This window comes from Cnephaeus nilssonii (assembly GCF_951640355.1).
Source record: "Cnephaeus nilssonii genome assembly, chromosome: 22".
NCBI lineage: Eukaryota > Metazoa > Chordata > Mammalia > Chiroptera > Vespertilionidae > Cnephaeus > Cnephaeus nilssonii.
In genome coordinates this window covers 5335826-5362918 of record NC_137093.1, presented here as the reverse complement: position 1 = coordinate 5362918, position 27093 = coordinate 5335826, and the positions used below count along the sequence as shown (strand labels likewise).

Sequence of the window (27093 nt, the reverse complement as noted above, 5' to 3'; positions counted from 1 at the left end):
CTGTGTCCAGATTAGCCCTTGGCAGTCAGCACGGGGGCCTGCAAGGCCGTGGTAGGCATCTTCCGATCTCTCTTACTAAATAGGGAAAACACTGTTTTCTGTTCAGGGATGCTTACACCCACACTTATTCCGGCTGGCATGGCAGTTTCAACAAAGGTCTCCAGGCCTGCTGACCACAGGGTGCTCTCCCGGAGTTCTGTGCACAGGGTTTCGGAAGCACGCGTGTGCGTCCTGGTCGGCATTCTCATCTATTACTCCCTGCACTGCACAGGGAGGGACAGGGTCAGGTGTGCACCTGTGCTTATACCTGCAGAAATGAATCTGATGCTCACATACCCACATCCCCCTGTGACCAAGCAGGCCCCACATCCCCAATGACCTCCTTTACTCACCCCGCCCCCGTTCCCCATACCACCTCACCCGACCCAAAGCCCAAGCCTGCAGGGGCTCTAAGTTGTAAACAGAAGAGGGGGGATCTCCAGGGCCTTTCACAACCCCCTGGGGACACTGTGAGGGTGACGTGTGGTGTTAGGCCAGGGCCAGGCACACAACACAGCTCGCTGCTCGCTGCTCTTGGTGAAGTGCTGGGCATGGCCAGCGCCCAGAGCTGCCAACATGTGGTGGGTGCCAAGGTGGTGGTAAGGGGGAAGAGAGACAAAGTGGGAACGGCTGTGGGCTGACGGGTCCTTTAAATTAAAAGAGAAGGAGTAGTAGGTGCTCAGTAAATAATTTGTGGAAGGAAGGAAAGGAGGCAGGAGGGGGCTCCAGAGGAGAAAAAGGAGCTGCTGACTCTGGGTTTCTTCCTAAGCCTGGTGGACACGGCCACCCCGGTCCCCTGGGATGGAGTGTGGGATGCGTGGGGTGCATGGAGGCAGTGCCCCTTCAAGCTGAGTGAAACCATCGCCTCCAAAAGGGATTTCCAGGATGACCCTGGGTCAGCTCGGGACTTGAGCCCAGGGGTGGGCTTCCGCTTCTGCGGAGGGACTCCTTCCTGCCCCTTGAGCAGCAGGTGCAAGGGCCCTGGGGTATCGATGAAGGCTGGGCACGGTTTCAGAGAAGAGCGATCACACAGGCTCATGGAGGCAGCGTGCCCATTAGCTCAAGAGGTGAAACCGTGAGGGCGGGGGTGCTGGTGAGGACTCCACCTCTTCCCAGGAAAGGTGCAGCAGGTTAACCCTCTGCTGACCTCACTCTCAGGTGGCCACTGCGTTGGCCTCCTCAGGGCCTCGAACAATCAGAGCTCAGGCCCAGGGAAGCACAGTTTCTGGGGTTATACAGACTCAGGTTCAAATCCTCACTAATCCTCGAGGTCAAATCCGAGCATGACCTCGGGCAACTCGCTTTACCTCTCTGAGCCTCAAGGCCCTGGCCCACAAGGAGAACACAATCGCAGTCCCCTCCCTGTAGATGTTGGGAACGTGAAGTGAGGTGGCCACATCCCATCTCTGTCACCAACAAGGGGTGTGACCAGAGCAAGATGACTGCACCTCCCGGAGCTGTTTCCTCTTCTCTACCGTGTGGATGCTGAGTCACAGCCCCGCAGACTGCTGGGAGAATTACTGACACATGCGAAGGGTCCTAGTCAACGCCTGGCTCGTTGTAACACAAGATACCCCCCAAAATCAGCAAATACAGGTTGGACAGATTTTAAACAGGATTTAGGTGGATTTTTAAATAATAGTTAATATATTTTTCTTCAGTATTCAAAGGATTTATACATTTAAAGCGATGGGTCCAACTGTTAATCTGGGGTTGGGGAGAAGTATAGTAAATACACTAGTTTCCCTGGGTTTCCAGACTTCTTCAACACTCTTAGTGTATTTATTGTACTTTTATCAGGTGGACAATTGGATACCTGTAGGATATTAATTTCCTTCAGTCCCCTCGTTTGCCAAGTCAAGAACTCCAGCTGTGGGACCCCTTCATCATCTCTCCTTTTCTCACACACAACTCCCCAGTCACTGGCACAGGTTATCTTATGTCAAATCATGGCTCTGCCACCTACTAGCTCAGTGATGTAGCACAAGTTCCTTAACTCCTCTGAGCCTCGGGTTCCTCATCTGTAAAATGGGGCCATTGCAAAGGTTTAATGAGTTGGTGCATGGGGAATACGCATGCAGGAACAGGACAACATCGCTAACTGGGAGCCAGCACAACTTCCGTCTCTGTTGCCACAGTTGTGAAGAATGTTATTCTGATGGAATCCCACTGTGCTCCCTCTCTCTGTCTTTGCAGGGAACCCCTCTTCCGCCAGCTGTGCGCCCTCCACTGGCTTCTGGAGGCCCTGACTATTGACCACACCCACCACACCATGAAGCCCTTGATCACCTGCTGGAACACAAAGTAGGTCTCAGCCCTTCCACCTGCTGCAACCAGTAATGGACTGGGCAGTGGGGGAGGAAACGCCTGTTTACTCTTCCCCTGCATTTGCTGTTTTTCAGTGGGTGGGTTGCTGTAGGATTTTCTTTCCTGTGTGTTCTGGGGGATCCAAAAAGGGGTAGGTTGGAGCCCCAGGGCATACAGCTGTGGGAGACAGCTGTGTGCATCTCCCCAGCTCCACATTTGTGATGTCATACTGGGAGCTTAAAGTCAATCAGGCATGGTGGGAGTACTTACACCACGGACATTGGTCAGCTAGACAGGCACACCACCGGATGCACAGCCAGGCTCTGCTCTCCACCTGTGTCTAAGACCATGTTTCTTCTTAGACCATGTCTCCCCAACAATATTTTTTTATTTGCTCTTCTTTTTTTTCCTCTTCTTCCCTACCTTTTACTCTTTCCTTTCCCTTTGCCTTTGTATTTCTCCCTTCTCTCAAGTCTCTCTCTCTCTCTCTCTCTCTCTCTCTCTCTCTCTCTCTCTTTCTCTCTCTCTCTATATACACACACACACACACACACACACACACACACATATATATACACTAGAGGCCCGTTGCAGGAAGATTCCTGCAAGAATAGGGCTTCCTCAGGCCTATTCCTGCAAGAATAGGGTTTCCTGTGGCCTGAGCGAAGCAGAGAAGGGAGCAAAGCCCACCGAGGCAGGCTTCCCTCCCACCACCGCCACCTCCCCACACTTTCACCGTCACCGCCGCTGCCCACCCCCCCATGCTTTCCCTCCCACTGCCGCTGCTGCCCTCACCCCGCTTTCTGCTTTCCCTCCCTCTTCCTTGTACACTGTCTTCAGTCTTTGCTCCACGCCTGTGTATGCAAATTAACCACCATTTTTGTTTGGTTAATTTGCATACTCTCTGATTGGCTGGTGGGTGTAGCGGAGTGATGGTCAATTTGCATGTTTCTCTACAGCAGTGGTTCTCAACCTGTGGGTCACGACTAGCAGACCACAGGTTGAGAACCACTAGCAGGGTTGCCTAAGACCATCGGAAAACACAGATATTTACATTACGATTCATAACAGTAGCAAAATTAGTTATGAAGTAGCAACGAAAATAATTTTATGGTTGGGGGTTACCACAACATGAGGAACTGTATTAAAGGGTCGCGACATTAGAAAGGTTGAGAACCACTGCTTTAAGAGGATACTTGTATCTATGGTACAAATGGGCCATAATTTAGATACCCATTTCTCTATTGATGGCTGTCAAATTTTTGCATTTCAAATAGGGCTGCACGGAGCATCATCATGCACACACTTTAAACCCTGTTGGCAGTATTTCTGTTGGCTAGATTCTGAGAAATCGAATTTCCAGGTCAAAGCAACATCTAATTTTTTTCACAGTTGACTGCTTAGATTCTAAGAAAAGGGCCCTCGGCCAATGGACTTCTAATAGCATTTCATCTCCCCAAGCAAGCTTCCAGCGGCAACATTTTGCCTCTGACAGCTGAGCGCCTGTTCTCCCAAATTGAGGTGAGAACATAATGCAGAATTGGGGCCAAGAAGACAGAAAGAACCGTCTTTCTCTCCTTTGATTGGCTTTAGGAATGTGCCCAGACCGTGACCAAAAGAACTGTTACCTGTGGTCACCTTGAGAGGTTATGCAGGTTCTACTATGACTTCTCAGGGCAGAACCTCAGCCATGCCTGACAGCAGAGATTCCCAGAGGAAGCCAGAGGACTCGCTGGGGTTTGTGTTTTCTAGCGATCTACTTGCTCCTGGCAGTGATTTTAGTTAGGGGTCAGTGTATGCAGGTAAAGGGTTAATAACCAGCTCTCCCCGCGGGAGAAGCCATGACTACAGTCAGGCCACGTCCCGGTGGAAATCGTCCTGCTGCGGCTGCATCCAGGCTAAGCAGCATGATGTCACGGGACTCGCAGCTGGGAAGAGGCACGCTCAGAACTTGTGAGCCCGTGGGGGCCAGCTCCAGCACAACGCTGCCTGAGATTGATTTTTTTTTTTAATTTAGCAAATCAGTGGAGGGGGTGGGGAAAGGGGTTAAGTTTCTCTAGAAAGTGCCAGAAAGTATCTTTTTCGTTAGCAAGAAAGGCAGAGGGTATCTTTCTTCTCTTTAACACTTAATCCCTACTTGTGATGTTTCATCCTTATGTCATAATGAGAATTTCCCCAAACCTTCCATTGCATGGTTTAAAGCCTAGATGGATTAGAGGGATAAAGATCAGGACTTTGGCATCAGACAGGCCTGGATGAGCCCAGGCCCTGCCGTGTACTGTGACCTTGGGCAAGTCACTCAACATGTCTGGGCCTCTGTTTCTTCATCTACCTAATGGGTTCCTGACCTAGAAGAGTTGTTGTAAGGATTAAGAGAACGCGCACAGAGCATTTAGTCCAATGTCTGGGAACACAATGAGAGCTCCCCGTAGGACAGCTACTCAAGACTAAAATCCCTGTTTAAAGAGCAGTTAGCTCTGTGATTATCAATGCCACTGAGACTTAAGGCTAGAAAAGAAATAAAACTTTAAGTGTTTTCCAGACTGTCGCTCTTACAAAAAGACAATGTAACAACACACACAATAGCAATTATTACACTGAAGTGGTTTTCTGTTGTTAGGTGTCCCCGCCCCTGAAAAGCCTCATTTCCCTCCAACCTGCTGTTTTCAGGCACCACTGGAAGAAGAGACACATCCCTGCTCTCTGGATTCTGTTCTAGGGGAGGTGGGAGAGGCCACAGATAAACATGTAATAATCAAGATACTTTGGGATATTCAGTGTCATGAAGAAATTGAGAGGGTGATGTGACAGTGACGAAGGGGTGGGGTGACTCACTCAAGAGGTGACATTTGAGTGACCTCTGCCCTCCTCTCTGCACAGCTCTAATCGCATTCCTCCAGTCCTTTACCCAAGTGGCATCTCTACAGGAGTGGGGGTCATGGCAGGGTGATCAGCATGCACCCCTCACTCAGGAGGCAGGACAGGGCGACCTGGGTGGTGATCCCAAGAGCTTTGACCTCTGTCCTCTTCCTGGTGCAAAATCAGCAGTTACCTCCACTCTCCATCTGGGTCATGGGCACACGACGCCTCCTAAACCAGACAACAGCCTTCCCACTCAGAGAAGAAGGTGAAACTTGGTTCAGAAAGAGAGTGAAGTATCTGAGAAAAATTACTCTGACTGCCACCATGGACAGACATCTTCAAGCGAACGTTAGGAACACGTGTGCTGGAAAGAGAGGGGACAGAGCTCGGTGCCCTCATCCCTGGATTCCCAGCAAATAGGAGCTCCCAGAAAGTGTCAGCAGGTGGAAATTATGGTCCAGAAATCACAGCCACCTCTCCCCAGTGGATCTGCCTTGGTATCTCATTCCCCACCCCACAACCCCTCCTCCAAGCCACAGGAAGTTCTCTGTTGAAAGGGGGATATTGCACTTAATAGTTTAACTGTATTCAGTTCTCTGTGCAAGGAACTTCGCGAAGTTCTTAGCAAGCCTCATTCCATCTTCACCACATAGCTAATACCACCCCATCTTACAGATGAGGAAACTGAGGCTCAGAGAAGCTCAATAACTTACACAAACACACATGTAGGAAGCAGTGGGGCAGCCAGCCTGCCCAATTCTTAAACCACCAAGATATACCACTGTCCTGGTTCTGACACGCGGAGAGACTTGCCTGAGGTCACAGACAGTAAATCAGGGACATCAATTAGGTAAGCAGGGTTAAGCTGCCATAATGAACAACCCCAAAATCTCAGTGGCGTCACACAACACAAGTTTATTCCTTGCTCCCCCTACATGTCATCAACATGGGGCTCTCTGCGCATTAGTGTCGCTCAAAGGCCCAGGCTGGTGGGAGCTCCATCTCAATACAAGCTTCCGCCACCCACACAGCAGAAAAGGGGCTCCGCCTCGAGGCCCGGCACCCTAAGTGCCACATGTCACTTTAATGCAAAGCAAGTCACGGTGCGACACCTGACTTCTAGGAGCCTGAGGCCTGGGACCATTTGGTGAACCACATAATGACCAACCCACCAAGCTGCCGGGAGGGGCACCAATGGCTTTGCCCTTTTCCGAAAGCTGTGTAGTCAGCCCACTGTGGACGACAACGCTCGGACGGTTCATTTCTTTTCCTCCCCTATTGGTCTTCCCTTTTGGTTTATTTGCTTCTGAAAATGAAAGAGAGACTGATTCTGTCTAACCAGGCCCTTTCTTCATCAGTGGCTTTGCAAGAGCAGGCACAGGCCTTTAAGCTCTCTGGGGAGCTAGCTGCATGTTAGCTCATTTAGCCCGCTGCCTGAAGTTGCAATAGATTTCGGGTCGTCTTGGAAGTCGGTGTTAACAGAAAACCTCCATATTCCCCAATCGGCCTGAATATTTAAACTTTTGAAAGCCTGGCTTGGACCAGATTTCATTTTTAAAGGGGAAGGGGTTGCTTTTGAACTTCAAGAAGGCTAGAGGCACAGCAGGGGCTGTGTTAGCGAAGGGAAAAGGCAAAAAGCCCTGTGGAAAGAAAAGCTCCAAAGAGGAAGCGCCAACGCTTCTAGTTGGTGAGCCTTAAATCAGATTTCAGAAATGCCACAGAGTTTAAATACTGTTTACAGGACTGAAGCATTGCTGCTCCTTTCTCTGGCTGGATTTTAAATATTCCCTAATTTGATTACTCGGGGGAGAGGCAGGCAGAACCACGTTAAATGAGCTTTACTGTTAATTATTCAGAGGCTTTTTATTGAGTAATCAAACATAAAATCTTACAAAAAGCTTGAGGCACGGTCTCACCCTCCTCCCCAGCCGACTTCCACCTGGGTGTCTGGGCACATTTCGTGCATCGAAGCCATGAACTGGCAGGTGCCCAGCCAGGTTCTGCCAGTGAGGAGCGCACCCCCTCCCTTTGGGCTGGTGAAGGCCTTTGGTTCTCCCCCCATGCCATGAGAAGCCAGTCCTAAGTGAGGTTGGTCTTGATCACCTTTGCCTCCTAGATCTGAGCATCTCCCCCACCACTGGCACTCTGCAGCCCCTGATAACTCTAGACCCCGTCAGTGCCTCTCCCCATCAAACTGGTCTGACCATCTCATTCCCTCAAGGCCCTCATCTACGCCAGGCGACAGCCAGTCAAATGACTGAAAGGATCCCAGCCATCTAAAGTCCTTCCTGCAGAGAAAAGGGGAATAAAGAAAGAGATGGGTGGGTGGATGGATGGATGGATGGATGGATGGATGGATGGATGGATGGATTAGATGAACGGAATGAAAGGAATGGATGGACTGGATGGATTGGGTGAAATGGATTGGATGGACTGGATGGATGGATTGGAGGGAGGGAGGGATGGATTGAATGGATTGGATGGAATGGACTAGATCCATGGTCAGCAAACTGTGGCTCGCGAGCCACATGCAGCTCTTTGGCCCCTTGAGTGTGGCTCTTCCACAAAATACCACGGCCTGGGCGAGTCTATTTTGAAGAAGTGGCGTTAGAAGAAGTTTAAGTTTAAAAAATTTGGCTCTCAAAAGAAATTTCAATCGTTGTACTGTTGATATTTGGTTCTGTTGACTAATGAGTTTGCCGACCACTGCACTAGATGAACTGGATGGATGGATTAGATGAATGGGATGGATTGGATGGACTGGATGGATGAATGAATGGATGGATTTGATGGATGGATTGGGTGAAATGGATTGGATGGACTGGATGGATGGATTGGAGGGAGGGAGGGAGAGAGGGAGGCATGTATTGAATGGATGGACTGGATGGAATGGACTAGAAGGACTGGATGGATGGATTGGAGGGATGGATGGGTTGGATGAATGGGATGGATTGGATGGGTTGGGTGGACGGATAGAGTAAGCAGTAGTCTCCCTAACCTTGATTTTCACTCGCAAGACCCAGTTATGGAGAATTGTAACCTCCCACTTCTTAACAAGTACAGGATGGGGGGGAGGGGGCTGGTCTTAATAACTAAGACCAGCCACCATTCATCATCTGTTTATTGCATTTCTTAAAATAACTCATAATAAACCGAGACTCTGGAACCGGAAAACTCACTAAGCTGTTTCTGTTTCTCTCTCAGGGACCCAGGTGGAAGCAAGAGCACAATAAAAAAAATCACTAAGGACAAGTCCATGGGACAGCGGTGGGAGCACTTCCTCTCGGCACCCAAGGTGACAGACGGCGCGTGCGACTCTGCCATCTGGTGACCAGCCCCAACTTGTGCTGGAGGCATTCTCTCCAGTCCTTTCTCTCACTGGGTTCTTCTTTTCTAGCTCGTTCTCTGAGTGAAGGAAAGTCAGAACCACATTCTCTTAGATAGTCATCTGGAGGTTAGAGGAGAAATGACATTGGCTGGACACCATATCACAGAGACAGGGAGGGGTGGCCACGGTGCTGCTCAATAGGAAATGAACTCACTCAATAATAGAAGGAAATGTCACCAGAAGGAAATGGACTCACTCAATAATAGAGAGAGAGAGAGAGAGAGAGAGAGAGAGAGAGAGAGAGAGAGAGAGAATGATTCAACAGACAGGGCTTTCTATAAACTAGAACATGTGTTTATTAAGGAAATATCAAGAAGTCTATTCTTTTCACCAAAAACTATTCTTAACCCAAAAATCTTCCAAATTCATCTACTCAACAAAGCACCAAAATAATAATAATGACAGATGATATTAGGTATGTAAAGGTCGTTGAGAAAGCATACAACTAGAGTGTTTGCTGAACCTTTCTTTTTACCTGCAAAATGGGTATGATGCTCATCCCTGTCTCCTTCACATTAGTAAAGGATCCCAGGAAACAATACACACACACACCCTGAAAATGTTCAAGTGCCACCTTAGCTGGTTTGGCTCAGTGGATGGAGCGTGGGCCTGTGGACTGAGGGTCCCAGGTTCGATTCCTGTCAAGGGCACATGCCGGGTTGTGGACTCTATCCCCAGTGGGGGGCATACAGGAGGCATACAATCAGTGATTCTCTCTCATGATTGATGTTTCTATCTCTCTCTCCCTCTCCCTTCCTCTCTGAAATCAATAAAAAAATTTTTTTTTAAATGTTCAAGTGCTGAGCTTATTGTGGCTATGCATCTTTTAGAAGCCACTTTTTAACATCATTGCAATGGACCAGGTTCTGTGCTAAGGAAGCTAGTCTGTCCTCTTAAAAATCCCATGAGGCACTATTCTGATTCCAGATGGAAGAGGAGAAAACAGGGGCTCAGAGAGGTTAAGTGACTTGCATGAGGACACACAGCTGGGTAATGGCAGAGCCAAGAGTTAATCCTAGCCTGTTTATTAACCACTGCTTATGAAACACTGAGTCTCTGAGCGCATGTTCTCCACAGTATCATGATTATAATTGGCCCTCATAAAGAGCCTCGACATTTTCTTGCTCTTTCATCAGGGTGCTCATAGCTCTGAGAAGTCAGGATGCTGGTTTTTATCACAGAAAGTTGCTATGGAGATAGCGTGTGCATCTGTCTCCAGAGTTGCACAGAAAAAGCAGCAGGAGCCACAAACCTTTAAAAAATATCCTTCGGGAACATACACAAGGGAAATCGGAGGAGAGAGTGAATCACCACACGTGAGCTCTCACAAAATTGAATTCCCCGGGGCAAGTCTGTGGGTCAAGCTCTGGGCCACAACGTGGTCCACTCTGGGGGTGGGGGAGGACATAATTAGGAATCAGGAGACCTCGCTCTGCCACTGGGACTCAGTTCGCTGTGTGGCACTGGACTCGTCCTTTCATCTCTCCTGACCCGGTTTCTCCACCTGTCTGATGAGCACTGTGCAAGAGAGGCTCTAGGCAACTCATTCAGCAAGACAGACTCTTCTCTCTGTGTGGAGCTTAGTGGGGCTGAGGCAGTGTGCGTGAGAGCCTGGCAAGCTAAGTAAATAAAAAACCATCAGGCTGAGTAAGCCCTGGTGGGGGTGAGGTCTGTGGCCCAGCGTCAGGAAGAACCTCCGCTCCCCATTAGCTCATTTTGCTGTGTGAGGATGGGAGCCGAGGGCTTAGCATTTTTAAGAGACCAATAGCCTCAGTTTCTATTTAAAAATCTCCCCAGTTGGTAAAATCTTGGGCAGCTAAACATGTCTCCCCATGAGCCATCAGTGTGGAACCCCTACTTCTCAGAAAGTATAAGGAATCACTGCAGCCCCTACTGAGGTGTGACACAGCAGCTGGTTAGCACAGCTCTTGGGTGAAATACAAAACAACAGAGAAGCACTGGGGTTAAAGCCAATTCAGAGAGAGTCAGCGCAATGAAGGGCAAGGAGGATGCTGAGCCTGCCTGTCACATTCCCCCACTCTCAACTAATCAGGAGTGTCGGCCCTTCACTTTGGATTTCCTGATTGGGATTATTAATTGAATTTCAATTAATGGCAACTTCAGAAGCACAAAATGAAATCCTACCCAACGAAGATATGAAAAGCTCTTCTCAGAGCATCCCAGTCCCTCCTCTTTGTTTTACAGATGAAGAAACTGAGGCAAGGCCGAGTGACTTGCTCAAGGTCCCCCTGAAGTCCCCTGGCTGAGTCCCGTGCTCACTGCACGACCCCAGGCTGCCCCCAGGACACAATCTGTCTGTCCTTCAACAATGGCGCTGATCTAAAGCACCTGGTTTCTAGAGTCAGGAACTCACGTTGTGCCAGGAGAAACAGCAAGGGGCGTTATCCTTGAGCGTGGACATCCTCTCTCCCAGGGCGGCAGGGAGTAGAGGGGCTTTCTGTCAGGCTAGCAAGCTCTTGACCAATGTCAGGACAAAGAGGACACTGTATCAAGCTCCTAATTTATCCAAGGAGGGAACCTGCCCTGACCGGGAATCCAGCCATGACCTCTTGGTTCATGGGTCGACGCTCAACCACTGAGTCACACGGGCCAAGCCTGCCTTCTTTCTAAAAATCCCTCTTTCTTCTCTCTTTCCTCCAGACCAAGAAATTCAAAACTCCTACACAGCGCGCCACAAGTCGCAAACCAAGCCGGCGAGGCTCGGTACTCAGCCTGTCTCGGGCCAGTGCAGGGTCATCTCCCCTGAGCAGCATGATCTCCATGAACCCTGGCTCGGATGAGCCCCCGAGTGTGACTGTCCAGGCAGCAGGCAACAAGGACATCGAGGACACGGAGTCGTCTTCCACCAGGCCAGACGAGGATCTCCACATCAGTAAGTCCTGCCTGAGGTCTGACCAGGCTGCCCTGACACTTTGCCTTGAAGCCAGATAGCAAGACCTCCTCCTGCTCCACTTCTGCCCCAACTCAGTTAAGAGAGACACAGGGGTTCCCTAGGCCTGTTCTATCCCCTGGAACCCCTCTGCTTTACTCCAGTGGAGATCAGAAATATACCCTCCAACCTGGGCTACTCTGAGCTATTTCTCCTTGGGAGACAGCCGATGGTCATCAATTTCTGTTTACAATGTTAACAATATATTTCATTTAGCCCAGTTTATACAAAACATTATTGTTTAAACCTGTAATCAGAAAGTCGTGTCTAAAGCTCCACACGTCACTTAGTTCCCAAACACTGTGCGCCACCTCTTCTGGACCCGCTCCAATCCCTCTGCAGCTCCTCCACCCTGAGAAGCAGAGGCGACATCAGGCTGTGGGTTGGGCCCTGTCCCGCACAGTCCGGTCTCAAGAGAGCCCTCCAGACAGTGAGCTCTCCTGTTCCTGTCAGGTCTGCAGAAGCTCCTGGAGATGGTTCGGGAGGAAGCCCGGAGGACGATCATGATGGACAGCGAGGTGCAAAAAAAAGCACCCAGGTATGTTCTCGCGACCCCTGGGGCAAATAAAGAGTATCAGGATCAGAACGGCAATATTCACAACAGCAGCTCCCAGTTACTGAGCGTTTTCTTTGCGCCAGCACTGAGCGGTGTGCTCTTCTCATGTGCATCATCTCCCCACGTTCTTACAAGCACCCTACAAGGCAGGTACCATTATCTTTATTTTACAAATAAGGAAATGCGGCTCAGAGAGGCGAAGGAACCTGCTGGAGGTCACCCAGCGAATGAATGTAAGACCACGATGTGAACCCAGATCTTTCTGATTCCAGAAACCATTCTCTATAAGGTTATCCCTTCATTATGTTAGTGAATATTTAAGAAATTGTATGGGCTATGGGCTATGGGCTAATTACAGAGGGAAGGGTTCTGGCAGGAAAGCTCAGACCTGTGAGAGTACCTGATCTCGTCTGAAATGGTGATCAGGGAAGGTTCCTCCAGGAAGAAACATTAAGCTGAGATTTTTTAATGGAGCATGAAAAGGAGCTAGCCAGGCAAAGTTGGGGAGGGGCAAGGGAGAACATTATAGGCAACACATATACATATGCGAACCTGGTCGAGGGACCATGGCACCTTCAAAGAACTGAGATGCAGCACAAATGGATGGGAAGAGGCATGAGTCTATCTGGGACCTTGGAGGCCACCTCACTGAGTCTCGTGTCTATCCCAGGAGTCACAGGAATCCTTTGAAGTTTCAAGCCGGCGACCAATGGCATTGGCTCAGAGGGTCAGACTTGAACCTGAGGAGTCTTCCTTCCGGTGGGAAGCATTGTCCACAGAGCTTCTGGCCTCTAAAAGCCTCGGAGAGCACACGGGCTAGAGCTGGAGTTCCCTTCCCAAGTGTAGATCCTCCCAATAAGCAAATTACTTGCTGAAAGTAACTGAGGTACCAGGAGAGGTTCATCATCGCCTTCAGCCTCCTGAGATGCCGGCTATGACTTATTGGTTATTGTTGTCACCGTAATTACAGTTCACCAAGCACTTTCACCTCCGCTTGCAATGATGAATTTCTCCGCTGCTGCCTCAATTCGCATCAGGGCTTGGAGGCGTGGCCCTCACAGGCACTCAGAGACAGCATTGGCCCCCAAGGCCTGCTTGCCTGCCTGATTCCTCCGCGTTAAAGAGAGACAATCCTGATGAGAGTCAGCTCTACAAGGCCCCTCCCCCCTTTGTAAGAACTCCTGGTGTGAACACAGGCTTGGAGTCGACTGCCATGGGTGCAAACCCTGAGGCTCTGGAACAAGTCCCTCAGCCTTTCTCCATTTCCTCATCTAATAAAATGAGATCTGGCAGCATCAAAGCATTGGCCTTCGGACCAAACAGATGAAGGTTAATCTCCATCCTCATCATTTCACTGCCGTGTGATGTTGAGCAAGTTGCTTCACCGCTCTGAGCCTGATTCCCATTCTGTAAAATGAGGCTCACTGACAACCTATCCCAAAGGGTTGCAGTAAGAATTCAATGCTATCAGCCTGTTAAAGTATTACTATTATTGTTATGGACGTAATGTCTACTCCAATGAGTCGTTTTTATGCATTTCATGAGATATAATGCATTTCACATATTAGCATGTGCCTGGCAAGCTGCAGGCATGCAACAAGTGGCAGTGGTGGTCGTGGTGGTGGTGATGACATGACTTTTATTTCACACACATAGTGTCCCACCGTCCTCGCTGCACCTTGCTGAGACACACTTATTAAGCATAACCATCGCTCCGTCTCACAGACATAGAAGAATGGTGGTGAGTGACTTGCATAGGGTCGCCAAAGACAAAACCAGACAAGAATCTGGTCCGCACGAAACTCGTCATGCGGCCTCTGTGTCCGCTTTGATGATAAAATAACCAATGCTGCAGAGCAAGAACCCGCTGAAATGCCCTGTCCTCCTCCCTCCTCCGGGAGGAAAATCTCCCCATCTCTCCGAGGCCGCAGGCAGTGAGGGCTTCTCCTCACTCTAGAATCACTTTAGACATCAAATTGGCTCCCATCAAGGCGGACATGGAATCCTAGGGTTCCGACCTACCCAGGCCCCAGCCTCAAGGCCGGAGCGCCCTCTGTCATCTGTCTTTAGTCCGTTTGGGCCGCTATCACAGACTGCCATCACTGGGTGGTTCATAAACAACAGACATTTCTATCTCACAGTCTGGAGGCTGGAGAGCCGAGATCGAGGTGCGGGCAGATCTGGTGTCCGGTAAGGGCCCTCTGCCTCAGAGACCGCGGTCCTCTCACTGTGACCTCACATGGCAGCGGGACAAGCTAGCTCCCTAGGGTCTCTTATGAAGGACACTATCCCATTCATGAGGGCTCCACCTCCTAACCATCACCTTGGGGGGCTAAGATTTCAATGTATGAATTGGGAGGGCAAGAAGACTCAAACATTCAGAACATAACATCATCTAGGACAGTGGTCGGCAAACTCATTAGTCAACAGAGCCAAATATCAACAGTACAACGACTGAAATTTCTTTTGAGAGCCAAATTTTTTAAACTTAAACTTCTTCTAACACCACTTCTTCAAAATAGACTCGCCCAGGCCATGGTATTTTGTGGAAGAGCCACACTCAAGGGGCCAAAGAGCCGCATGTGGCTCGCGAGCCGCAGTTTGCCAACCATGGCTCTAGCTGTATTTTCCAAAGTTCCCCAAAGCTTCCCCAAAAGTCCCCAAAGATCCCCAAACGTCCCCAAAGAATCAGCTGGGATGTTTGTGAAAAATGCAAATTTCTGGTCTTCACCCCAGCCCACTGGGTCAGAATCTCCAGAAGAAACCTTATTTTTTTTAAATATGTTTTTATTGATTTCGGGGAGAGGTAGAGAGAGACAGAAACATCAATGATGAGAGAGAATCATTGATCAGCTGCCTCCTGCATGCCCCCTACTGGGTATTGAGCCCACAATCCAGGCATGTGCCCTGACCAGGAATCATGACCTTCTGGTTCATAGGTCGACACTCAACCACTATGAACCATGACCTTCTGGTTCATAGGTCGACACTCAACCACTGAGCCATGCTGGCTGGGCGGAAACCATGTTTTTTAATAAGCACTTCTGGTGGGCATTACATCACAGTATGCTGAGAAACTCTCAGGTTTCAAAATGTGCTCCCTGCACATATGTATCAGAAGTGTGGGTACGTGTGTGCGTGTGTGCATGTGTGTGGTTTTAAATGCAGCTTCCGGGGTAGGGCCCCACTCCAGGCCTAATATATACAAATCCCGGGAGCAGGGCCCAGGAATCCGTATTCTCGGCAGTCTCTCCAGGTGAGTCCTGTGCCCGGTAGCCTAAGGAGCCCTGCTCCAGAAAGAGAAGCCTTTGTCCTCCCACAGACAATGACCGCCTCAGGAGCACCACAGGTCTGGTACCTTACTAAGAGGTTCTTCTTGCTTTGCAGTATCTCGTCAATGTTGAAACAAACCAAGAGCGATTCTGCCTATAAAGACATGCAGATCACCCTCAAATCCAGGTAGGAAGGCCTGGGGCCCACAGCAGGTGGGTCAGGAGGCACCCCTCAGTTACAGGGGCTGTTGTACCATGGAATGGGGGGCAGGGAGGGTCAGCTTTTTTCTTCTTCACTAGAAATAAGCCCCCTTAAATCCTGGGCCCGGGGTGAGTACCCAGGCATTTCTCCCCAACAACCACATACTAAGCAGCCACACGGTTCGCAGCCTCCAGTACAGACGGATGCAGTAGAGAGGGTGTGTTACAGAGCTAGTCCTTCCCTCTTTATCAGGTGAGTTACAGTGGGGGAGGGGAGATCTGCCCCCATCTCATCCATTCATCTCCAGAATATTCATTGAACCCACTCTGGGCCAGGAGCTGTGCTGGGTTTGGGGGGATTCCGCAGCAAATAAGATAACTGCGGTCTGCCCTCATGAATCTCATGGTCTGGACTGTGGTCACCACTTTTCTGTGCCGTAAATAGTCGGAGGAAGCCTATGGACCCTTTCCGATGCAACAATAAATCACCGAGGTTTACGAAGCAATCTATAGTGAGATCGTAGGTGGACTAGGATATTACAACCGCATCTGGGATGTAGTACATCTGTGAGCTTCTTCAGCAAACCCACCATGTGACAAGTCCGAGCGGCCGCTCTAGGAATGATCGTAATTTTGGATTCGTGTTGAGGGTAAATGATTTTTCAAAACAGCTCCCACAATTGCCATATGACGTGCAAATGCCTGTGATTTCCATTCCTGCGCACGGCTAGGTAAAATAAAGCTGTGACTTTTTTCCCATCGCATTTATGGACTCCTTGAATCCTGTCCATGGTTATGAATCGCTGGTCCCATTTGATAAATGGGACAGTCACGCATTTATCAAATAACCCCCCAGAGTCAGCCCTGTAATCATTACTATGGCTGAATGTTGAGCACAGGGTCTTAGCCAAGATGGACTTTGACATTTAAGTCGAGATCAGAACTATACAAGCATGTTAAACTTGCGGCCGGTAGGCCACGTGCCTCATTTAAATGAGGCATGCATCCATCAGCCTGAGTTTGACATGCTTGAGTGGCTGGGAAAGGTGGGGATAGTGTTCCAAGCAGAGGAAATAGCATGTGCAAAAGGCCTGAGACAGGGAGCAACTTAAAGTCATTGAGCAAAGACCTGGATGGCTGAAACTCAGTGAGAGACAAGGGAAAGGAGACTGAGGCAGCCAAAAGGATCTTTTGTTGCTTGTATTTCTTTTTTTTTTTAAATATATTTTATTGATTTTTTACAGAGAGGAAGGGAGAGGGATAGAGAGCCAGAAACATCGATGAGAGAGAAACATTGATCAGCTGCCTCCTGTACACTCCCCACTGGGCATGTGCCCGCACCAAGGTACATGCCCTTGACCGGAATCGAATCCAGGACCCTTGAGTCCGCAGGCCGATGCTCTATCCACTGAGCCAAATCGGTCAGGGCTGTTGCTTGTATTTCTGTGTTTGTCTGTTTGTTTGTTTGTTTGTTTGTTTGTTTATCACAGCTAATAACACTGCTAGAAAAGAAGAAAGTCATCTACAAGAGGAAGGTCACAGCCAACACGTTTCCCCAAATAATTCATCTGTAGGGTTGAGGCAGCTGGTTGAATCCAACACAGGGCCTTCTGGGTATTATTACTGGGGCTCTGCCTTAGTTGAGTGGAGCATTTGCTCCACCACCTGCCAGGCCTAAGACCTCTAGGTCCAGTCCCATGAGCCTCTTGGGGAAAGCAGAAAAGGCCAGGACCTTTCCTTCGGAGAGGGGTCTGGGAGAACACCAGGCCTGCCTCCTTAAAGGACTCCCGGAGGTCACAAGGCCAAAAGGAAAGAATTAGTCACATATCACAGGGATATGAAAAATTCTTACCCTCTAGAACCACACAGATAGAGCAGTCAAGTCCATTTTTGAGGCATTTGGAATAAACAAAGGGAGACAGGGTGAGAGAGAAGGTGCTAGACCCTGGTGCTGAAGGCCTGGGTCACCAAAGGAGGACCTGGGAGAAGGCACAGAGAAGGGACGGACTTGAGCAAGGGAGCTTCTCCCACTCCCCAGGAGCCCCAGCCAGGCAAAGTCACAGGAAGACACAGCCACTCAAGGAATTAAATCAGCCCCCATGTAAGAGAGGGACAAAGGGTATGAGGAGTTGACTGGGTACAGATGAGGAAACTGGCATTCCAGAGCGAGTTCCTGGCCCACAGACCAGCGCTGGGCTCTGCACCCAAAGTCAAGTGAAGAGGATATTCAGTTCAAGCGTCCAATTTAAAGAAGAGAATCCTTAAATGAGAGGCAGTCTGGGGTCAGGAACACCCAGGACAACATGACGCGGAGGACTCAACCATCCCTTCACCAAGTCGGCCCTCGGCCCCAGGTTAAGAGCTCATGGGTAGTGACAGGAGGACAGAAGGGTCCACAATGAACTTATCCTTCAGTTAGAGACCCATTTTATTCAAAAGAAACTCAGATCCAGAAAATGTGTCATCCTGCCAGTAGGCAGAGACAGAAGGTCAACGTTAGACCAGGGGAGTCAGAGCAAGCAGAACCGGATGTAGACCATGAAACGCTGTAGGAGTTTAGTAGGGAGAGAAGAAACAAGGACGCTCCAGGCAGGGTATGGGATGAGCAAAGGCAAAGAGGTGGGAAAAATACACACAGAGTTCTATAACCTGTGTCTTGATTGGAACCACTCCCTGACCTGAATCCTGGAGGCCAGCAGGTGTCAAGGGGACCCCGAAACTTCCCTTTGTGTGAAAAGCAGGCTCCAGGCAACCTGAAAGCATCCCTCTGTATTTCAGTGACAGGTCCAGCAGTACAAGTGGAGAAACCCACAGCCAACCAATCCAGAAGAGGTCTAAAAGGTAAGCCAGGTGGGCCAGAGGGATTGTGGAGACCACACCCTCTACCTTCCCAGGGAAATAACCCAGTGCAGACCAGGCCCCCTGAAGCCATAGACACTGCTGAAGGACCAGGGGCTCCCAGGGCACAAGGGGCTCAAGGTCAAGATGCCGAGCAACAACACAAGCAATGGCAACAAATTCGTCCTCTGTGCCCGGCCCTGGGAAAAGCATTCCATATTCACCATCTTGCTTATTCCTCAAAAGCAATCCCATGAGGTGGCAACATTATCCCATGCTACAGAGAAACAGGCTGACACTTGGCCAATGAAATGTCCTGCCCAACCCACGCAGCTAAGAAGCGTGGCACTGGAGTTTGAACCTGGATCTCCCAGCTCCAAATTCCACCTTCATCTCAAGGTCCTTAACATTTGCTGGGCTCAACTGGCCAGATGTCTCACTGTGGGCTCCATTTCATAAGGCCTGCACAACCAGCCTGATATGGTCGGGAAGATCTGTCCTTCCTACATCCACGGTGATGCTGGGGAGGCGCCAGATGAGGCAGAGAGCGCAGGTTGGCACATGGAATCCCCACAGCAAAGCACTATGGGGCCCAGAGAGGCCAACCTCATGGGTCTGTCTTTTGGGCCTGATCCCCCAAACCCCTCTTGTTTCTGTCCACAGCCGCACCTACCATGACCTCATCCACTGCAAGACGAGTGTGTGTACCACCATGAGGGCCAAGTTCTACAGCGTGGCCCAGGAGGCCGGCTTCTGTCTGCAGGACAAGATGGAAATCCTCATGAAGTAAGGATACATGTAGATGCACTCACTCAAAGGACATTCATCTGACACCTACTATGTGCCCACATGATGCCGTGTGCTGGTGCTGAGGCTACAGCTGGGTACAGGAAGGATGTGTTCTCTGCCCTCAGAGAGCTTATCGTCTCTCCTGGGAAATATGGGCAGAAGCAAACTAACTGAATTAATAAACATAGGTACAAATTATAATTATTGCTATACAGGAAAAAAAAAAAAGGTGCTCTGAGAGAGGGAGAAACCATGGGGACCTAATTTAGGTCAGGTAATCCAGGAAGACCTCGCCAAGGATAAGGAAGAGCTGGTGGGGTGGTGAGAGGGTAGATGGACATTCCAGGCAGCAGGAAGGTGCATACAAAGTCCTAAGGCTGAAAGGGACATAGAAAGTGTGAAGAGGACAGAGAAGTGGCAGGTGACAGCTGCATCGTGCACAGCCAGCCATAAATGTCATAATTAAAATTGGAACTGATTTTAAGAGCATCAGGAGGCCACTGGAGACTTTTTTATTCTGGCAACCCAATACCTGCCTCCCATCCCAGCCTTCTCCTTGACTGCCATGACTATTCACTCCAATGAACTTGTCCATTCAACAAAGGTCGCATGATGACCCTTTGCCCTCTCAGCCTGGATGGACTGGCTGCTATGAGCCACGGGATTAGAGGTGATTGGTGCCTGCCTTCTGGGAGCCCCCAGTCTAATGAAGGAGACAGAGAAGTAAACAGGCAATTACCACACAGAGTGATGAGGGCCAACAGGGGAGTGAGCAGGGGCTAAGGGAACACGGGAAGAGGGTGTCCTTCCCAGCCTACAACAGCAATCAGCAAGGTCGTCCTCGGGGAAACAATATCTTCAGCTTAATAAAGTCAGGTAATACTTCCAGGGCACTTACTGTGTAGCAGTCACGGTGTAAGAGCCTTGTGTGTATTTATCACTGAGTCCTCACAACAATCCTACGGGGTAGGTACTATTATTAGACCCATTTTATAGATGAGAAAAGTGGGCTCAGAGATGTCTCTTGTCAAAGGTCACCCAGGAGTTAAGCAGTAAAGGTGGCATTCAAACCCAGAGAGACTCACAGGAAAAGGAGGAAGGTAGGGAGTTCCAGGGAAAAGAACAGCAGTCCCAGAGGCCAGAAGGGCCCCAGTGGGTCAGGAACTACCAGTAGCCAGGTGTGGCTGGAACTTGGTTGTGGTTGCTTACAAGGTCATCAGAGAAAAACAGAGACCAGATCATAAAAGGCCTTACCAGCCCAGCTGTGGAGGTTGGACTTTATCTCAGTCTTTGATCATGAGCCCAAGCATAAAATTCTGGGAGAGAAGAGATGGGAAGGATAGGGGTAAAGCTGGGAAATGTTGTAGGGGCTGAAGAATCGAGAGCCTCAGAGGGCAAGTTACTCAGAGGGCTTTATTCTGAGTAAAATGGGAAGCTATCAAAATGTATATAAGATGAATGGCATGGTTATATTTATAAGATCTCTTTGGAGAGATAGGACATATGCACAAAATGATAAGGGGAGCGGAGAAGAGAGGAAACAGCATGAGTTAAACGCCCACTGTGTCACTGGCAGGCACCAAGTTCAGCCCTTTCCACACATTGTAGTATGTAACCCTCACCTCTGAGAGCTAGGAACCATTATTATCCTTCATTTTACAGATGAGAAAGCTGTGCAAATACAATCAAAAGTAGGGAGAGAATGAAGGCTGATTTTAAAAAAAAAAATTACTGACTGTAGCAAGAAAAGAGCATTTCAGGACCTTGGAGAGAGGTGTATCCTCTTGTAGCCAAAGCCAGATAGTAAATTAAATAGTGGCCGGGAGGGTTAAGAAGAACCTCATGCAGGAAAAAGGCAGCTAGGACGGTTAAAGGAGGCAGGGGTCTGACTCTTCTTCCCCTCTCTCTCACAACCTGTGGTGCAGGCGCCAGGAAGAGAGAGGTCTCCAGAAGTTCCATTCTTTTGTCCTCGTCTCGAATTTTCAAAAGGACATAGCAAAAATGAGACACAAAGTCTCCAAGGTAAAAGGAGACGCGGAAGAAATCGCAGACCACTGGTAAATACCCTGAGAGCCAGATAAGACGGTCCCTGAAGGGGGTGAAGGAAGGGCTGCTGTTACAAAATCACATTTGATCCCATTAGCTCTCGCAACGTGGAGAGGCATCACTCCAAAGCCGCCCTTGGCCAGCAACAGGGCCCCCCAAACAGGCTCTCTCCAGAGCAGTCAGGCAAGAACCCTTCAGTTCCCGAAGCACAGACAATCCAACCAGCTCTGTTCTCCACATTTATCTTCTATTTGATTCAGACCTGCAAATAGGGACCAGCTCACCAGCCCCTGTGGGAGCAGCAGACGAGGCAAACCAACCTGAAAATATCCACAGAGTCAGAGGTCTACGGGGTGATCACTATATTCCTCAAATAACTTAACCCCTTACAGATACAGCACCAGGCAGACACATCCTAGGAACACTGTGCCCAGGTGTGATAATAAGTATAACAAAAAGCAACAGGCATTGAGTGATTATTGGATGGCAGACACCACCCTGAGCAAAGTTCAGATATTATCTATTGTATTCCCCCAAAAAGTCCTGAAAGGTGCATATGAACAAGGAAGTGTTAGGATTTAAACCCCTGCCTGACCCCAGTCTCTATGCTCATCTGCAACACAGAACTGGAGTCGGATGAACTGTAATTTTATGAACCTAATCCTGGCAGGGTGAGTAAATCAAGCTCTAAGAGTACGATGAGAAAGTCTAAAAATGTACCCAGAATCCCTTCCATGATTTTAATAGTGTAGAACTGAAGCTTACAAAGAGACATAAATATATATAAATATATATCATAAAATATAAAACAGTACGTACGAGGAGCCCAAAATGTATGGAGATCAATTTCTTCTTCAAATTTTTCCACAATGGGTACATATATATCAGGGCGGGGGACTTTTTAAAGAGATGCCACCGCCGCCCTTTTAAAAAGAGACCCTCTCAAACCCCATCACACCTGAACCCCCTCAGGGCTAGAATCCACCTTGTTCCCACCATGGATTAGCAAACTGCCCTCACACTCTGTAGTGGCATCAGAAAGATTCACAAAACCCACTGAAATACACAGAGCTGTGGCCCAAGCTCCCTCACAGAGACATGGGAAATGCACACCCTTCCTCCCTCTTTATCCCCTCCCCATCTTCCTCCCCCTCCCCCCACCCCCTCTCCTTCCTACTCCTCCTCCAGCTGGTGTGTGAGAGCCTCCTCACTCTGCAGACTCCCCCCCCAGAAGTGTCCATGTCCCCCCCTGGCCTGATTAACTCTCAAAAGTGACACTTCAAAACCTCAGTCACCTTTCCTTTCTTGCAAGCTTTTCGTGCTGCTTTAGAAAAATAAATGCATCTCTTTAAAGTATGTCCCTAATTTGTTTTTCTAATGAGATGCAAATCGTGCTCCAGCTTTTACTGCCCTTAAAAATTAAAGATGTGCCTGATCTGCAGGCCCCTTGCATTTAGGGTGGAGGAAAAAACCCCAGATAAAGACTTATGCTGCCCTGGAGGCATCGCATGAGAGGCAGAGAGAGATGGAGGACCTGAGGTGCCAGCCCCACCTCCCGGCAGCTTCCTGACTGGCCCTCTCTTCTTGAAACCCGAGGTACTTTGATCTTCTGTCCAAACTCCCAGAAGATCTGAAGAATTTCCGCCCCGCCAAAAAGATCCTGGCAAAACTGCAGAAGTTCGGGGAAAACCTGGACCTGAGAATCAGGCCCCACGTCCTCCTGAAAGTGCTACAGGATCTGAGGACCTGGGAACTGTGCTCCCCAGACGTCGCTGTGGCTATCGAGGTAACTGCCACGTCCTTTCCCCGCACCAGGCCCCGGGGGCCCTCATCCCACCACCTCTCAACACCCAGGCACCTTGTAAATGCTGGGAACACAACGTATAAGACAAAGATCTCTGCCTTCTGGGAGCTTATCATCTAATAGAAGAGGGATTGTCACATGACCTTGGCTGTTCAACTCCAGGGGCCATTATGTTCTTTGTAAATGGTGCCCTCCCCCCCAGAAACTGGAGGCCTTGGAGAGACAGAAATAAACGGACAAGGGCATAAAATAACTGGCGATCATAACGAGGAGCCCTCTAGATCTGGCTGCTAAAACTGTGGCCCACGGACCTCGCCTGGGTGCTTCTTAGCAATGCAGAATCTTCTGCGCCAAACCACATCTGCCAACTCAGAGTCTGCATTTCAGTGAGGCCCCGGGTGATTTTTTTGCACAATAAAGTTTGAGGAGCACTCGCTCAAGGTCAAGGTAGAGGGGACCTACCTTAGCCAGAGCAACTGGGTAAGGTGAGCTTTAAGCCAAGGCCTGAATGCTGAAAAGACAGCACTATGAAGAGCAGGGGACAGGCAGGTCAGGCAGAGGGAGAGCACGTGCGAAGGCCCCAGCGCAGAACTTGAACTATTGGAGGAACCTGCAGGCAGTCAGTGGGGGTGAAAGCAAGCAAGCAAGGGCCCCGTTCAGGAAAGATTCTAGCTGGTTAGTCCAAAACGAACTCCAGGGCAACTGTCCAACCTCCACTTGCCAGTTATGAGGTCTACCTTTAACCTGGCAGTTATGGGGCCATCTCTGAATGGGCAAGAGGAGGGGGGATATGGAGGCTCCCCCCATTCTCTGAGGTGAGTGCATGGCCCCAGCGAGTGAAACTCAGCATGTTCCTCTCCCAGTGAGAGCATCACAGAACTTCCAATAACCTAGAATCTATTTGAAACTACATTCTGTGTCTTAACCCTTTCCTGGAAGCCAGCCCACAGCTGTCATCAATTCTCAAAGGGGTTTATGAACCAAAATAAGTTTAAGGACGCATTATTTTTTTAAAAAAGGTATTAAGGAGTAGAAAAGAAAGAAAAGTGCAGACAGCTGAGTTTTCCTGATCTCCCTAAATTTCTCTGGGTCAATAGAAAAGGCTTAAAATGAGCTTGCTGAACCAGGATGCTAGAAAGGGATCTTTTTCTAGAAGGAACCACCCCAGCGCGATGCTGCAGGCATTCTGAATGTCTGAATGGTTGGAGGCATTCTGAGACCGCCACCCTCAATCACAAATATTTCAGGATCTTGGGGGAAGGGGAGGGCAAGGAATCTAGCTTGCAGACCAAATCTGAGGCTGCCACTGTATTTGCCCTGCAGTTTGTGCGAGAACACATTATCCATATGCCTCAAGAGGATTATATCAACTGGCTGCAGACGCGGATCAACGTTCCCGCCCGGCCCCAGACTGCCCGGACATAGTCTGGGCCGGGTCGGCCAGCTGACCTGGTGGAGGAGGGCTAGTGGACATTGTGCTCCTGCTTCCTGCCTGTTCTTATGGATACTCGTGATATAGCAGGACCACCTGGAGACTGACTTCTGGCAAAGTAGAAACTCCCCTTACCCTCACACCAACCTTCCAGTCTCTGCTCCTCACTGACCCAGCCTGACTCTACCACTCCCTTCCAGATCCCTGCACTGTATTCTCAAATTCCAGATAATAAAATTGAACTGAATGTTTGATGTCTGGCTCGGAAAGAGTTGGAGCTGTGGAATCTGGGTGTGGTATTCAGAGACTAACAATGACAACAGTTACCACTTACTGAGCTTTTGTTATTCAACGGGCTCAGTGCTGGGTGATATTGTGGCCTCATAATATCATTTACAATCATGTTCAGCTGCCTCTGCATTCCTTCCCTACCCCTACAGCCCCCCCCCCCCCCCCCCCCCCCGTCCTCAGTGTATGAGACAAGGAGGTCACAAAAGCTATCTTGCTTTTGGAATCATTCCCAAGGGATAGCTCTAATGGCGAGGCTTCCTGGCACCATATTAACTTCGATTTGCACAGCAATCCACAGTTTGCAAATTAGATAATACTCCAGCAGCATCATATGCAAGGCTCAGAGCATCCCTCTGAGGTAGGCTTTGTTATCATCGCCATTTCACATGTAAGGACACCAAAACGTAAGGTCATTTGCCAACAGTCACAGAGCCAGTAAGTGGCAGAGCCAAGTCTAGAATGGGTGTTTGTCTGTCTAGCACAGGGGACATGCTGAAATCACAGGACTTACTCCACCCTCCCGCTTGCCACTTTCCAAGACTATTTCTCAGAGCTGCAGCACCACCTAGTGGTTTCAGTTAGTATTATGCTTCCATCAGGCTTGCCTGCAAAACATAACCTTCCACTGAAAAGGCAGGCAGCAATCATTACCAGCAGCAACAAGACCTTCTTTGGTTGGGCAAGGAATCTTTATTCAAACAAAGGCCCTCTCACTACTTAAGTAGATTAGGGACTAGGGGGAGGCACTACATCACCTCCCAGCTCCCAGCCTCAAAGAAGAGCCGCAGGGAGAAATACTTATTTTAGAGGCTTTTGTCTTTGGACTCAGATTGGTCATCTTTTGGTGGAGGTCAGAGCCAGACATTCAGTCATAATACATTTTTAAAACCATTTAAATCTCCCAAATGGCAAAATTAACTATGCCAAAACCTTCCCAAAGATGTGAAACCCTTCCCAAATACGTAAAATTCTTCTCACCAAAAAAAATGGGGAGGTTGGAGGACAATGAGCCATCCTGAGGTGCTTCATGAGGCACATTCATGTCCAAAGTCCCAAAATCGAAACAGAGATGAAAACAAAACAAAACACTGACTACTGGGGCAAACTTTCAACTTTACATGGATTTGAAGAAGGTGTTCATGGGAGTAGGTGTGTGAAGGAGAAGAATGATTTTTATTAAGTGGAAAACAAGGTGGCAACTGGGTGAATGGAGTTGAGGGAGGAAGGGGCGCCACTTGGTGGGTGGGAGGTGGTGGTGGGGGCAGCTCATGATGCTCATGGAGTGTTTGAGCCACGTTAGACCTTGTCATCTACTTGAGCTTGAGTATGTGAGAGATATCACAGGTATAAAAAGACACCTAGAAGACTGGACAAAGATCTTACACCTATGGATGAGGACAGTGGGGGGAGGGGCAAGGGCCTGGGGTAGGGTGGGAACTGGGTGGAGGGGAGCTATCGGGGAAGGGGGTAAGAGGAACATCTGTAATAATCTGAACAATAAAGATTAAAAAAAAAAAGACCCCTAGACCCTATCCTCCAGGATTATGCAGAAGGTTTGAACAGTGGTCCTATAGCATGATGGTTAAGAGAAAAGGTTCTGGTGTCAGATTGAGAACATTCAGATCCTAACTGTGCTCTCTCACAAGCTACATGACTTTGGACGGTGTCTTCACTGCCACATACCATCTTTAAAATGGGTATAACACCACAGAATCAATGAGAGAGCATGGGAAAGGCATACACCTCACAGTAAGACTCAATCCATGTCCTAACGATGGAGGTGGCGACAGGCAAATGGTGCAGATGGAGCACACAGAAAGCCACCTCCCCAACCTGGCAAGGCGAGGAAGATGCAGCAAACAATTGTCTTCAGACACACGCAATGAAATCTGATCCTGGCTAATTTCACTAAGTCTCTACATTACTACCTCCGAGGACATAAAGGTCTGATTGCCAAAGCCTCAGTCACATGATCACATCCAAGCTGCATGAAAGGCTGAGAAAGCAGATTCTGGCTTTTTCAACGTTTATAATAGGAGGACGATTCATATCATAAAGTGCAAGATTCCCCCCAAAAGGAAAGAAGTTCAGATGCGAGCCACAAGAAAATATGCCAAAGTGTCCTCTAGAGAAAGCTTCCTGGGATAAGTACCAGCTTAGCTGAGTCAAAATGATCTACATCCCATATGTTACCAATGAAGAGATGGGACACAGACAGGTGGACTTCTCCAAGGCCACAGCTTTGGGAGGAAGAGAGAATGGGGCTGGAAAGAGGGAGCATGGGGTTCAGAGGAGACCCAGAAGGGACCTCTAATGAG

At 49.1% G+C, this 27093-nt stretch overlaps 1 protein-coding gene across 1 annotated transcript in view; it reads left to right on the top strand.

Annotated features, from left to right (window-relative positions):
* The window catches only part of CCDC60 (coiled-coil domain containing 60), a gene marked incomplete at both ends in the record, with an annotated part of 97140 nt that extends 72663 nt beyond the window's left edge, over positions 1-24477 (top strand). The window contains 10 exons of the mRNA XM_079763296.1: positions 2236-2343; positions 8413-8503; positions 11258-11489; positions 12000-12084; positions 15490-15561; positions 18354-18416; positions 19077-19199; positions 21128-21259; positions 22845-23034; positions 24376-24477. Of these exons, the coding sequence (XP_079619422.1) occupies positions 2236-2343; positions 8413-8503; positions 11258-11489; positions 12000-12084; positions 15490-15561; positions 18354-18416; positions 19077-19199; positions 21128-21259; positions 22845-23034; positions 24376-24477 (1198 nt within the window). The remainder of the gene's footprint in view (positions 1-2235; positions 2344-8412; positions 8504-11257; positions 11490-11999; positions 12085-15489; positions 15562-18353; positions 18417-19076; positions 19200-21127; positions 21260-22844; positions 23035-24375) is intronic.
* Between the last annotated feature and the right edge of the window lie 2616 nt (positions 24478-27093).